This window comes from Gossypium arboreum, chromosome 5 (genome assembly GCF_025698485.1).
Source record: "Gossypium arboreum isolate Shixiya-1 chromosome 5, ASM2569848v2, whole genome shotgun sequence".
In the NCBI taxonomy this organism is placed as follows: domain Eukaryota; kingdom Viridiplantae; phylum Streptophyta; class Magnoliopsida; order Malvales; family Malvaceae; genus Gossypium; species Gossypium arboreum.
In genome coordinates, this window is record NC_069074.1 from 3,747,679 (window position 1) to 3,762,068 (window position 14,390).

Below are 14,390 nucleotides of genomic sequence, written 5' to 3' on the forward strand. Positions count from 1 at the left end.
AATACATCATATCTTGATTTATTGAAAGCAAAAACTTAATATATATTAAGAGTATTTTTATAAAAATATAGGAACAGGACGAATTTACCTCAAACCCGACCCACTTACTTTTCTAATTTCATCTTACCCAATTTACCCCGAATACGATCTTTCAAAAAAAAACAATTTATCATTTACTAAGGGTTTAAAATTATTCAATTTTAGCATAAAAAGTATGCCCGAACTCAAGCATTTGATTCTATAAGCATTCCACTCTTGAAATGTGTAGGACTAAAGTAAATTCCTCCTCTTTTAAAAAGAACCCAAAAGACAAAGGAGAAAAGAAAAAAAAAAAAGCACTCAAATAAAGATTCTAGTGGTACCCTTTTGAACAAACAAAGTGAGGATACAATCTTAATTAACATGAAATCTTGCTTAAGCTAAGCTCAATTAATACATCAAGTAAAAGCAAGCTAATTGGAATTAATTATTATGCTTCAATCATATCTTTGTTCTGCCTTGGCTAGCTTAGACTATTACAGTGATATATATATATGCTTTCACACTTCACTCATTTTACATGTTTTTTTCTTTTTTTTTTACAAACTACGTACTTATTAGAAAGAACAATTGATATTCAAAGTACTAAAGTTGGTATAAACTAGTAAATTTTGCTTATAAAAGTAGACTGCAAATCCCATCAACCTCCAATGTTCAACCCCAGTTCCTCACTATCTCCATTCGCTGCACACTCCTAACAAAATTTCTGCAAAACCAATATTAATTCATCCAAATTTAGACACCCTATTCATATATTCAATTTTAACCTTAACTTGCGTATGTATTTAAAATTCGGTCTAATATGTTGAGTTGATTAAAGTTATTTTTTATGTGAAGATAATATAAAAGATTGTAAATGTTTATAAATGTCACATAAATTTATGTTTTTTTTTCTTGTACTCCTTCCATGATTACTATTATTCGCAAAGGTTGCTTGTAGTAAGAAAACTAGAGTAAGGGACCAAGAAAAGGATGGAAAAATATTCTTACTGCCATGGAATATCGCCTGCAATCAGCCAATCTCCTTCTTTGTCCTGGTAGGTGAGAATATAATCATCTTCATTACATTCTTTGTCTGTTCATGACAGGAAAAAGAAAAAAAGCAAGCTGAATATTGAGATTTTTGGTGTTCTTGTATCTTTTGAGGAATTTATGTATATATTCAATGACTTTACCTTTGGTAAACATAGTGATCAAGGAGTTGGTAAGTGACTGATAAGAGTGATAAACCTTTATATCAATCTTTCTTGTTATTGCTACTCCTTCCATCTTCACCTTTACATAAATGGATCTACCATTTTCATTCTCTGCAACCCTGTTGTTCTCAGCCCTTCCAACTCGGGGCTGCTGCTGCTGCTGGAATATTTTCTTCCTCCATGTTTTAATGGGTGGCCACCCCACAACTTGATCATCTTCCTCTGCGTCGTTCCTAGTACAATCCAACACCCAAACTTAATTAATTAACTATTGATATAGTTCATGTCTTTTTGGGCGGTGGGAATCAATTAAAATAGATACTTACTCATCCGTGGTTGAAAAAGTTGCTTTCTTTTGATCCTTGTGATCTTCTTCTTCGTTTGGCTGACCACTCCAAAGAAGCAAAGGCTTTGTTCTACACTCTTCTGTAAAGTTTCCAAAAGCCTGCTCGAAACTGCGTTTACTTTTAACACAATCTTTGTCAGCGAAACAACCAGCAGCCTTGTTCCAAGCTTCCAAACCCCCCATTTCTTTGAGCTGATCAAGTCCGTGGTTGTTCAAGTCGAACCCCTTTAGCATGTTTGGAGTTGGGAGAGCAAGACCAAGTTGAAGCTCCATTTTGATATTGGATTCGGAAAATTTTAAAAAAAGAGAGAGTACAAATTAACAATGTTAAACCTATTAAAATATCAACAAAAGCTAGAGAGATGGGACTTAAAAGCGAATGGAGTTCCTGCTTCAAACTGGGGATGTATTTATATATATGGGAATGAGAGAAAAAGAAATTGACCTGTGTCTTGTGGAAGAGAGGAAGTTAGTGACAGCATGGAAGTTGGGTCGGCAAAAAGCCTAACATTGATCCGGACAGGTAAGGAAAGGATGCACCAACGTGCCAGAACCACCTAGCCCAATAGGTTACTTCCAAGTTTTCACCCTTTGTTTATGTCCCCACCAATTACCAAACTGACCTACCCTTCTCTCTGCATCCAACTGCTTAATTAACTGTAATCTAAACAGTGTTAAACCTAAAATTAAGTAGCATTTGCAGCATTGAAAGCCTTTAACCAGAGGAAACTATATATGCCTGTTGATTATTACCAATAAATTAATGATCCTTGATGATGATGTCTTTCAGATTAGAGCTCTTAATTCTTGGATTATGTCTCTTAACAGAATCACATTAAACCAGGCAATTTTGCAATCATTGTCATGTCTTTTATTAATATTATATTAGTAATTTTCTCAGTTCTGGTGAGATCATGTGCTTTTTTTTTTCTTTTTTTTTTTTTAATATTGAAGTGAGCTTGAGAGTGGTTCATTTCTAAAATATAGTCCGTGCACATGAGTTCAGTTTCCAAGCATGTACCAACATGTCGGCAGACGATCCTGAAACATATCATGATGCATGAACTCTCTCATTTTCAAGAACATCCATGATAATGGGGGTGTTTTAAAACATTCTATTCATCGTCTTCTTGGTAATGATTTTGATATTAAACTCTTCTTCCCATTAAAATAATCTCGATTCTTTTTGTCGGAGTTTCATTCTACAATCGTAGATCAATAATAGGAGAGAGAGAGGAATGAACTTAGACAAGTTTGCCAACAGCATATTATACGTTTGGTATGTGTTTTTTTCAGTTTCTTCGATCACATTTAGCCCATGGTGGGGTTGGAAAATGGGGGTGTGAAGGGCTTGTTTGCGGAACATATGGAAAGGGTTCCCTTGTGAAGTTCACGTGACGGCTACTATAGCGGCTCGACAAGTTAGCCCCCGCCACTGCTGTGCACAATACTTTGGCCTAATTTTAACACACTTCAAACCAGCTGCAATCCTATTTCTTCATGATCAGTCCCATCATGATTCAATCCGGTTTGGATCATGATGCTCGTGTGGTGGAACCCAAACCACCATATTGTACACCTAATTTACTGTCCCTTTAGCTGGCACATATATTCTCCTATAAATTTAAACGCGTTGTATTTCTAAACTCGGTGAAATTGTGTAGGATTTTGACCACCTTATGTTGGTTTTAGTTCATCAAAACCAAAAATATGTGCTGAACTGATTGGATGTTGTTTGAGCAAGTGGATTACAAAATGGTCAATGGCAAGCATCAACAAAAGTTTATTTAAACTCGCTTAACTAATAGTACTTTGTCAAGTCGATTGTTTTGGTTAAATTAAGTTAAATCATCCCCTTGTTCGTTATCAATTTTTATAAATATGCAGATTAATTGAACTGATTTTTTTAATATATAATAAATAAATTTTTAATTCACTACTACTCATGATTTATTTTTCATACTTGCAACGAATTTAAGAGGGATAAATAGAGGTCTTAACTTCCCTCCTCAAATGAAAAAATTATCATATAAGTACCTATTAAATGAGTAAATTAAAATTTAATTTATGATAAAATTACACTTAACCCTCTAAAATGAAGAAAATTATGTTTAATCCCTTAAAAATAATAAAATCATAAATTAATATATTGTAAAATTATGTTTTTTTCTCTCAAAATCTTATTACTCAATTCCATCTCCTAAAAATGGTTTTGGATTCACTCTTGCATACTCGAATGGAAACTAAAGGGAAAAGATCGGTTTAACCGGCCAAAATTACTAATGTTAAATCAATTTAATTAGATTGATTAAAGTAGACTAATTAATCAATTTGTTAAATTTATTTTTTAATTGAACCAGTAAATTGCTCTCGTGAAAGAGCAAGTTTGGATTCCACCATTTGTGTCGCTTGCAGTCACTTAAACATGTACGATAAGAGTTAAGAGTTTGCGTGAATGAGTATAATTAATATTATATAAAGATATCAGAATAATTGTTTATCTAACTGTTTAATAAAATTAATAAAATTATAAACACAATTAAATCGAGAAGAGGCAAAGGTCCACACGTTAGGAAAGCAACCATTTATGTTTGCTCATCACTCAAACAAGGTCCCCCTGCGAGAGATCAAAGCATCCCCTAACCAATAACAGCTATTTAAAGGAGAGAGACAAACCCTTTCATTTCATTTCGCTGTTCATAGTCACTCCAAGAAACCATGTCCCCTAATTTCCCTTCTAAACTCAACTATTTCGAAGGCACACGTGGGGGACGGCGGGGTCGCATTATCACCTTATCTTAAAGGGTACATTTCCATTGTTAAGGGTTAGTACTAGTGCCATTATCCATGCAGGCTGTAAGCATCCAATGTGCTATAAATGTGAAAGCGACCCTGCCTCTAGTCTTTACACTAGGTTTCGACTCACCCTTTTCTTAGCTCTGTTTAATTCAAAGTCAAGATTCAAAAAGATTAGGCAGTAAAAGAAAATTTTGAACTTCAATTTGCATCATTAGGGTGTTTGATCTTCGACAAGCAGCCGCAAAGAATGTCAATTCCTTGTGGGGGTGTTGGGATACAAAGCAAGAACAACATCATTCCATTTTTGTTTTTGAGTATGATTTGGTCCGTTTAGATTAATTTCGTGTTAATCTTGTTTACATTTACCCCTAATTACACTCCATCCTGCTTGGCTGCGCGAAAATGTGAAAGAATGGAAATAGTAAAAAGTATTAAGGAAAATAAATAAATTTTGAGTATCATCTAAAATTGAAAATTAAGTAGGAAATTTTTCATTCCAATACACTAAAAATTTAAATGAGGAGAAGAAACGAAATGAAAAATATAAAAGTATGTAATTATAATATTATATAATTTTTAAAAATCATTTTTTCTCTCATTTTTCAGTTCTACCAAATAAAAAAGAAATATACACTTTACATCTTTCCTACCAACAACCAAACAAATAACAATAAATTTTAAAAACCTTTTAATTCTTTTCCACTTCTTTTAATTTTTCATCTTTCAATTATTTTGATCAAACCTAAAAGTCAAATTTCTATTATAATTAGTGATCATTGATCATTCATTTTTAAATATTCGATTAAATGCTCATATTCTGTGAATTTTCTGTTTTATTTTTCAGAAATTTAAACTTTTAATAGAATTGAAAAATAATTGGAGATCAAAATTAAATTTTATATTTTTTTAATAATAAAATGTAATTCTATCATTTTAATAGTCTATAATTTTATAATTTTTGTTATTTTTAAATGTCAAAATATAATTTTATCATTACTAATTTAAAATTTTATAATTTATAAAAAATTAAAATAAAAATTTTCGATTTTACGAGTATCCATCCAACCAGCCCTAGCTTCGCCACTAAATAAAAACCTTGTATACCAAAATTTTCTCCAACACTCCTGTACTGAAAGCAAAAAGTTAATTATTGCAAAATAAAAATTTCAAGTCACTGTAGAGCTTACGACGAAAATAAATTTTGCATGGGGATCAAGTCGTGCATTAGCAGATTGGATTACGAAGACGTTGTTTTAATGGGCTCAAGCCCACTTTCATTCCTCAAACTATCCAATACATAGCCCAATGTAATGTAGGATGAAAAAATGAGATAAGCCCAGTTTCTCGAGTTGCTTAACTGTTTTTTGGGGTAACATGATAGAAAGAACCTCAATATGTGAATTGGCGGCTTACTATACACAGTTAAAATATTTATAATCCTCTCTGACTGGTAGTTTAAATTCATCTATAAACCAATGTCAGTCCATCTCAATTGAGCAATCAAACACACACAAATTTGAGGTCTTCCGAATTTAATTATTTAATAATGAACCAAAAATAATACTTTTCACAATCAAGAACAAAACGAATTTGATTGTGTATCATTTGGTATATAATTCTCACCATAACCAGAACAAACATAAACTCGGATGCCCAAGAAAACGAAACAGCAGGCTGGTTCGCCCAAATGTTAATCCCCAGTGGCCTGCAGTTATTTTAACTTGTAGCTTACAAAACACCTTAAAGGTGATTTGTTGAAGTAATCGCTGTCATGTCTTTGTAGTCTTCAAAAAAATTAACTTGCAGTTCAAGGAAGATTATTCATCCCTTTCGCCTTTTAGCATTGACTTAATAAGCGGAACCAAAAATATAATTTTGCCACAAAATCAATTATCTGTTTTCTCATTCCTTGATTGTTGATTCCCTCTTAACAAATCATCAAATCTGTCTCTTTAATTTTGTTATGATTACGATTTCCCTCTAAACAAAAGTTCTTTCTTTTCTTTCTAATATTTATTTAATTTTGATAATTTAAGTTTTAAAGATACAGGACAATACATTGGTAATCAAATCACTAAGAACGTGGAAAAGAAAAGGGAAAAATGTTTTTTTTTTATTTTATTTTTATATGGAGTTATTTCAAAACAAATTTACAAACTAAATAAATAATTATTTGATTCAAAACTTGTAAATTTTAACATTAAAGTCCCTTTTATTACAGGAAACAAAAGGCTAGTATAAAAAGTTTTTAATTATGATAGTGATTAAAAATATTATTGTTAGTTTATATTTGTTCATCAAAATTTAAAAAAGAAATAAAGATTGGAAGTTAGTATTGTTTTTAGGGATATAAGCTTTGATTGAAGCTCTCTATTGACCAAAATTGGCTAATTAATAAATAACCCAATAAGTTTTGTTAATCATTGGTCTATAATTTTATTTTTTATTTTAATATAACTTAAAACAAAATTTAGAAAATATCATTAAAACTCATAACAATTATCCACTTTGGGCGATATTCCTGATTTTCTTTTTCTGCCATTTTAGATTCCGAAGCAAAAACTTCTCACTTTCTTTCCCACACTCTTCACTTTCCCTTCAATTTTCCCACTAATTATTTGTCAAATTTCCGCTTTAAATATCTCAAAGATTCTCGTTTTTTTTTCCCTCTCTCATCTTAATTCGTCGATAACTCAAAACCGTACTCTTTCAACTGTTATCCTTTTAGAAGCCGATCGAATCTGGTCTTAGTTAAGGTAAGTTCTACCATGAAGCTTGTCTCTTCAAGTATGGTTATTCATCTGCTCCATCTCCTTTTATTATTGTTGTTATTTTTCATTTTTTGGTTCTCTTAGGAATTGAAAACGACTTTTCTTCAGTTGATTCCTTGTGCAAAGGAAAAAAAAAAGAAACGAATGAATGAATATAAAAGAAGAACAAAATTTAAAAAAAAAAAAAGTTCGATCGGAATATTCGTTTAAATTTTTTGTTTTTTGGTAACTTATTATGATTCCTTTTTCTACTTGTGTTGACGAAGTTTTATTAATAATTGGAGGGGAAAAAAAGCTAAATTTATTCTTTATTGTAGATTACCGTAAACAAGTACCACCTTAACATATCACTATTCTTTAAGATCGTATTTGATGCTTTGTGAATTCATGGTTTTAATATCAGTTAGCATGTATTATGTTTTTCCTTTGATGGGTATTTTCTAAAGGTTTTTCTTTGGGGGGGGGGGATTGAAGGAATGGCTGGGAAAGTCGTTGACGCTCTGTCCGTCAGTTTCTCTGAGTATGACTTCATTGAAGGTGATGATGAGCAACCTAGAACCGTGGTTTCAGCTTCGAATTTGAGAATTCCGAGGATTGACCCTTCAGTATTGAAACTTAGGCATAGAATTGGGAGGGGGCCTTTTGGCGATGTTTGGTTAGCAACTTATCATCGTTCGACTAACGAATATGATCATCAGTACCATGAAGTTGCCATCAAGATGCTGCATCCAGTTAAGCAGGATGATATGAGGACTTTGCTGGATAAGTTTGATGATTTATATTCCAAGTGCCAAGGTGTGAATAATATTTGTTCTTTTCAGGGAATTTCTATTATAGGTGGAAAGGTGGGTGTTGCAGCTAATATAGATGATTTTGATTTCAAGATGAAAGTTGATTATCTTGTTAAGAAATGAGTTTTGTTTACTTTACCTGCAGATATGTATTGTTATGAAATTTTATGAGGGATCCATTGGTGATAAAATGACTCGCCTTAAGGGAGGAAAGCTTCCGTTGCCTAACATTTTGAGGTGATGTACTCGATAGATGGAAGATTATGTCTCGTTCTTTTTATTGTTAATGCTTAAGATAGCAGCTGAGTAGTGAATTTACATTTACTGCGTCTAATGTTTGCAGGTATGGGATCAATTTAGCACAAGGGATTTTGGAACTGCACTTGCAAGGGATTTTGGTTCTGAACCTTAAACCTTTTAACTTTCTTCTTAATGAAACTGACCAAGCTGTTCTAGGGGATATTGGTATTCCATATCTATTACTAGGAATTCAATTGCCCAGCTCAGATATGACACACAGGCTTGGAACCCCCAATTACATGGCTCCGGAACAGTGGCAACCAGAAATAAGAGGTCCAATATCATTTGAGACTGATTCGTGGGGATTCGCATGCAGCATTGTGGAGATGCTCACTGGTATTGTTCCTTGGCATGGGAAATCAGCTGATGAAATTTATGACCTGGTTGTCAGAAAACAGGAGAAACCACTTATTCCTAGTGGTCTTCCTCCTGCAGTTGAGAAAGTTCTTCTTGGCTGCTTCGAGTATGACTTCAGAAGCCGTCCTTTAATGAAAGACATATTGCATGTGTTTAAAAGGTAGGCATCTTTTATGTCTATATGGCAGTTTAAGATAGAAATGAGGTCTGTTCTCTATAATATGCAGTGCAGTGGAAATTTATCAAAGCTTCCCATGTAACAGCAATTTTAAATGACATTGTTGATTGTTCATATGTTGAGCTAATTGACCTCTTGTTCAGCTCAGAGAATGGAGGTGAAGATGATGGGCGTTGGACAGATCTTGGGAGCACAATCGTATCAGACAGAAAACATAGCACCACTGGCTACACAGAGTGGTTTCTTTCAAAGGATCATTTGCTAGTGGGTGACACTGTGCGTTCCAGAAAGCCATCTAACTCCTGCAAACCTGAAAATATGGATGTCCCAGAAGGAAATGTGGTGGGTGTAGACTATAGCACCGATCGAGATGGTTTTGTTTTGGTGAAGATTCATGGTATTCATGATCCATTAAGAGTTAGTGTTTCGACACTGGAGAGGGTTACTTTTGGCTTAGCAGCTGGGGACTGGGTACGTTTGAAGGAGGAAGACAAAAGGCACTCGCCAGTGGGTATTCTTCATTACATTGACCGTGATGGAAATGTTGCTGTTGGGTTCATAGGATTAGAAACTCTTTGGAAGGGAAGTTCTTCACAATTTCAGATGGCGGAAACTTGCTGCATTGGTCAGTTTGTTAAGCTGAAATCTAATGTGCTTAGTCCGCGCTTTGCTTGGCCTCGCAAAAGAGGAGGTATGTGGGCTACTGGGAAAATTTGCTGGATCCTACCAAACGGATGCCTTGTTGTCAAGTTCCCAGGTAGATTAACTTTCGGAGAGGAACTTGGCGATTTTTTGGCTGATCCAGCTGAAGTGGAAGTGGTTTCCTTTAAGAATTGTCCAGGAGTGGTGAAAAAGTATCAACATCTTGAGGATTTTCACTGGGCTGTGAGGCCACTCCTGATTGCATTGGGTCTATTTACAGCAATGAAGATGGGATCATTTGTTGGAAAGAGAATTGGGAGGTCAAAAGCAAAGCGACAGAGCAGTGTGATTCATAATGATGTCCAACATATGGATCATGCAGGCAGTGGCAACCCAGCATGGCTTCCACCTCCCGTGGCAAATATTCTTTTTGGGGAAGGTGCTGCTCGATAGTTTCCTGGTCCACTCCATATACCCAAGAAGCATCTTCTAACTCTGTTGATTTACAGTAGGAAACTGTTACAACTATAATTGGTTATTTACCACAAACATCTTATTGTAAACATCTCAATCATCTATAATCATATTTTAGTGCATAATCTCTTTGTTCTGCATATATTCAGCTGATCTAAATCTTGTGATTATTATAGTCTGTATATGCTTTCTAGAAATGTCACTGAAGTGCATGATCTAAATGGTTTGACTTTCCTTCGGCCTCCAAATAAAGAAACAACTGGCGCAGTTTAAGTAATAGCCCTTTCATTCAGCTTCGATGATAAAGGGAGCTCAAATACCCCTTGTATTTGCAACAGAATTGCTCAGCTTGAGATACCATCGTTCAAAAAAGACTACATATTATTGTGTAAATCTGCGTCCAGAAAAGGCTACAGAAATTACCACCCCACTGTCTGCTGCCGTAATTTAGTCGCACCGGCTTTCAACTTCTGTTTAAGTTTCCAAATGCTCTTCTTTCTCTTGAATGGCTTCTTGGAGTCCTTGAAACTCAATGGCTTCATTCAGGAGTTAAAATTGTTAACCTTCATTTTATTCTTTTCATCTTCCTTCCCAGACAATGCATAGGCGAAGAGCAGCAGAGAATCCCATGTTTTAGCTCTTGAGAGCACATTATATATAATACTTTTTTTTTTTACTTGAACAAAAACCTACCCCTTGATCCTATGAGCATTACAAACTAAACGTTGACCTTTCACCTTGACTTCAGCGTCGACAAAACATTTGCGGAGCTTCTATGCCACTGGTGCAGCTGATTACGACGTCATTGTATGAAGAGATCACACGCGTAATAGCTTGGACCCTACGATGGTTCCTGGAATGGATCGATTTAAAGCACTTGAAACAATATTTTTAGAGAGATCAAATACTCAGCCTGAATTTGGCATTTGGGCAATGCCATCACTGTTTTGAATTTGGAATAGTTGGTTTCTTAACAACTAAAATGGCCCCTTGCCTCAGCCCACCTCTAATGTAACGGGCTCAAAGGAAACAGTGGTCTCTAAATAATCTATACCGAGTATTATCCAATTCATGCATTTTTTTCCTATTCAAATTCCATCTTTCTAATCCAAAAAATAAAACCTCATAGACAAATAGTAGATATCAAAATGCAATATTTTCCAATCTTAAGTTGTCTTCTTTTTTTGGTTCTGCGAACATTTTGACTTTGAACAAAAGAGGGTAATAGATTTGTATGAAGTTGAAAACAACTGAAGCTAAAGACAGGAAAGACAATACATTTTTGTTGTCATTCAATACACAAGAGACTGTCATTATAATGATTATCATTAAACATCATTATCAACAACCCTATATCGATACTAAGAAATCATCTTAGGAAATCTCGTTATTTAATTTGTGATTATCTTTTATGAAAACAGAGGCCCCACATTCAATTCTCTCTAAGTAATTCCGAGCTGTCTGCAGCTATACAGTGAAAATTGAATTATTATATTAGTAGCTGATTAATTTAATATGATTAAGTATTTATCATATGTGAAATTAAATAACATTAGTTGGACAATGAATTGATTTGAATAGAGTGCAATTTGAAGGGATTGAAAATCAAATGTTTGGATCAAACTGTCAGATAATCATAAGCTGTAAAGTGTTGTTGAAGATTTGCTTGAGGTTAGGTATGTTTAAGCATCCCTCGATATTGAAACGGATAAACTTGATCACACTTGGGAATTGGATGATAGTACGAGGTCCATGCCCAATTAACTTTTCAGGATCACGCTATATTTGTGGGCCCAAAAATATGATATTTTTTTTCTTTTGAATATCTGTTATTGACATGGGAGGGGAAATTAAGATTCGCTGTAATGCAGGCATTGCCGACACCGTATTTATGTCGACACGACAAGAAATCGGAAAATGAATCACGAAGCTGTTAATTCTACTTAAGTTGCAAACGCCAATTTTTTCTGAAATATTAGGGTGAAAAGGGGGAAAAACACAACGCTATTGTTTCTATACGACGGTCCAACAAGTTTATCCGTTCTTACATGTAAACAAGAAATATGTCTTCCTTGCAAAAAATAAATGAAAAAATATGTAAATTAAAGATTTTCTTTTGGTAATTTATAATTCTGTCGTTAATACTAACGTATTTATGGTAGAGACATATTCACATTATATATGCACATATTATGATGTTCGAATCTGAGTGGATTTTAAAAGTGAACAATTCTAGACCACCAAATTAGACAAGAAAATTCAAAACTTAAATAATTTATATATTTTATCTTAAGTATTTCCATGAATGAAAGTATTTTTTGTGGTTTTTTATTTTCATAATAATAAAAATATTATTTCTTTCAAATGGTGATGCATAAAATTTGTTAGAACACAATTTATATGGATGGTTTGTGCTAGTCAATCACACTACGAAAATATAAAAAGGTCACTAAGATGAGAGCAATTCACACCACGAATGGTGGAAAGCTATTGTATTTGGAAGATTATAGGGGTTTTTTTTACGGAGTAAGGTTGCTTGTCTTTCTTTTTATCTGATGAGGGGTATTTATAAGAGAATGAGGGTTGAGTTTAGGTCTTAGCCATTGAGTTACCCTCCCTTTTTTAGATGCGATGATAAGTTGACATGTATCAACTTAGAGCACAGTTCAAATTGACTTGAATGAGACTCGACATAGTGTGCGCAGGATATGACGAATTAATATATCTTGTAAAAAAACACTTCATAGTATATTTTCTTGATATAATGCATCGATAGATGTTATATATGCTATGAAATGCATAGCTCCCTTAATGATGTCTAGGTGATGTTAAGAAGAAGTAGGAAGTTATGTATTACTAGGTTTTTACGTGCTACACTATTAAGTCATTTCTTAAAATAAAATATGGATTTTTTATTTGAAAAACTTTTAACTTTATAAATAGTATTAAAATTTTAATTTTTAAAATATCATTTAGGGACATATTACGACATATTAAACTTGTCTATATATGTAATGACCCAAAATTTACGGGTATCAAAAAATGAATTTTTAAGTCTCGTTTTAACAAGCGGATTAAGTAACTATTTATTTAAAATAGTTACGAAGTTAATTGTGTGGTTAATTAGGTTTTGGCTAGGTGAATTAGTTGAAATTAAGAATAATTAGGTATAAAAGACTGGATTGCATATAGAGTAAAAGTTGAATTATAGAATAGAGAAAATTAAGGGACTAAATAAATAAATAAACCAAATTGTGACAATTTATATGGTAATGGTAATATACATGTGTAGTAAATACATACATATATTTGTAATATATATATACTTACTTAGTATTTAAGTATAAATATATATTATATTATATTATATTATAATAGTTTAATAATAAAAGAAATAAAAGAAATAAAACAATAGAAAAGAAACAGAGAAGCAAAAGAAATAGGAAAGAAAAAGAAATAAAGAAAAAGAAAGGGAGAAACTAGGGTTTTGAGGTTCAAATTCAATTTGGTAAAACAATTTAGTTCATTTTCTTGTAATTTTGATGTTTTTAGAATCCTAGAACAAAGCACTACTTGATTTATGTTGAAATTTTAGAAGTTGTTCGTGTTGAATAAATTGAAGTGTTAGAGGTTAAATTGATAGAATTTTAAGTTAGAATTGAGAAAAAGGATTGAATTGTAAAACAAATTATAAGATTTGAAGTAATAGGGGCTAAATTGGGAAATTTTTGAAATTTAGGGATTTATGGTGAAATTAGAGATTTAAATTTAGTTTTAAGTTGTAATTGAATGAAAATAAAGAATAAAATTGTGAAGAAAATAATGTTAGATTTGATTAAGGATTAAATTGGAATTGAGGCAAAAGTTGTATATAAATTGAAATATTCAATGTTAAATTGTGTTATTTTGATGAATTTTAATTGTTTTAATTCTGTAGCTAACATTGAGCCTGAGATCTCGGCTAAGAAAGGAAAAGGCAAGATTAATGAGTAGCTCGAGAATTACGGTTTGTATTTCTATAACCCAAATCTAGCTATTATTAATTGTTGTATTTTGATTAATATGTATGGTGAGTGAAATGAGGTGAGTATTGATATTATGATATTGAAATTGAATTCGTGAATATATGTGAATATTGATTTGTAATAGATATTGATTGAAATAGAAAATGTGATTTGAAAACCCTATTAACTGTATCGGGCTGAGTTGGATATAGTTGGCATGCCATAGGATTGGAAGAGTTCACGGATACTTTAACTTCGAGTCGATGAGACACTGGATGTCACATTATTACTTTGGATAATTTTGACGAGGTACTAGGTACCAATTTACTTCGGCATGACCGATGAGACACTCGGTGTTAATTTATTACTTTGAAATATCCGATGAGGCACTGGGTGTCATACTGGTGCGTTTTAGTTAGATCCGTGTATCCGCCAAAGTCTGAGTCGTGTTAATAGGAGTATATAATGAATTGGCAAATTTGATCAATATGAA

The 14,390-nt window shown here is 33.0% G+C and overlaps 2 protein-coding genes across 3 annotated transcripts; one reads left to right on the forward strand and one right to left on the reverse strand.

Annotated features, from left to right (window-relative positions):
• Positions 1–364: 364 nt before the first annotated feature.
• On the reverse strand, positions 365–2,056 carry LOC108472717 (auxin-responsive protein IAA29). The gene is made up of 4 exons (XM_017774270.2): positions 1,562–2,056; positions 1,215–1,468; positions 1,030–1,114; positions 365–745 (listed from the first exon to the last, which is right to left on the reverse strand). The coding sequence occupies exons 1-4, from the start codon at positions 1,852–1,854 to the stop codon at positions 694–696; spliced, it is 684 nt and encodes a 227-aa protein (XP_017629759.1). The 5' UTR covers positions 1,855–2,056; the 3' UTR covers positions 365–693.
• A 4,791-nt stretch (positions 2,057–6,847) lies between these two features.
• LOC108474229 (E3 ubiquitin-protein ligase KEG-like) lies at positions 6,848–10,018 on the forward strand. 2 transcript variants are annotated; one of them, XM_053028493.1, is made up of 5 exons: positions 6,848–7,136; positions 7,598–7,996; positions 8,088–8,179; positions 8,286–8,759; positions 8,921–10,018. In XM_053028493.1, exons 2-5 carry the CDS (start codon positions 7,628–7,630, stop codon positions 9,870–9,872), a joined length of 1,887 nt encoding a protein of 628 aa, XP_052884453.1. In that variant the 5' UTR covers positions 6,848–7,136; positions 7,598–7,627; the 3' UTR covers positions 9,873–10,018. The 2 variants fall into 2 exon arrangements, with proteins under 2 accessions (XP_052884453.1, XP_052884452.1); XM_053028492.1 differs by having other exon boundaries at positions 7,130–7,167; positions 7,626–7,996.
• The last annotated feature ends 4,372 nt before the right edge of the window (positions 10,019–14,390 follow it).

Bases quoted from the DNA above. Each gene is read 5' to 3' on its own strand.
- LOC108472717 (XM_017774270.2), bottom strand. From the start codon at position 1,854: ATGGAGCTTCAACTTGGTCTTGCTCTCCCAACTCCAAACATGCTAAAG. The intron at 1,115-1,214 runs GTAAAGTCATTG...TGTCATGAACAG, and splicing joins GATCACTATGTTTACCAAAG to ACAAAGAATGTAATGAAGAT. The intron at 746-1,029 runs GTAAGAATATTT...TTGGTTTTGCAG, and splicing joins GCAGGCGATATTCCATGGCA to AAATTTTGTTAGGAGTGTGC.
- LOC108474229 (XM_053028492.1), top strand. The intron at 7,997-8,087 runs GTGGGTGTTGCA...CTTTACCTGCAG, and splicing joins TTTCTATTATAGGTGGAAAG to ATATGTATTGTTATGAAATT. The intron at 8,180-8,285 runs GTGATGTACTCG...TAATGTTTGCAG, and splicing joins CCGTTGCCTAACATTTTGAG to GTATGGGATCAATTTAGCAC.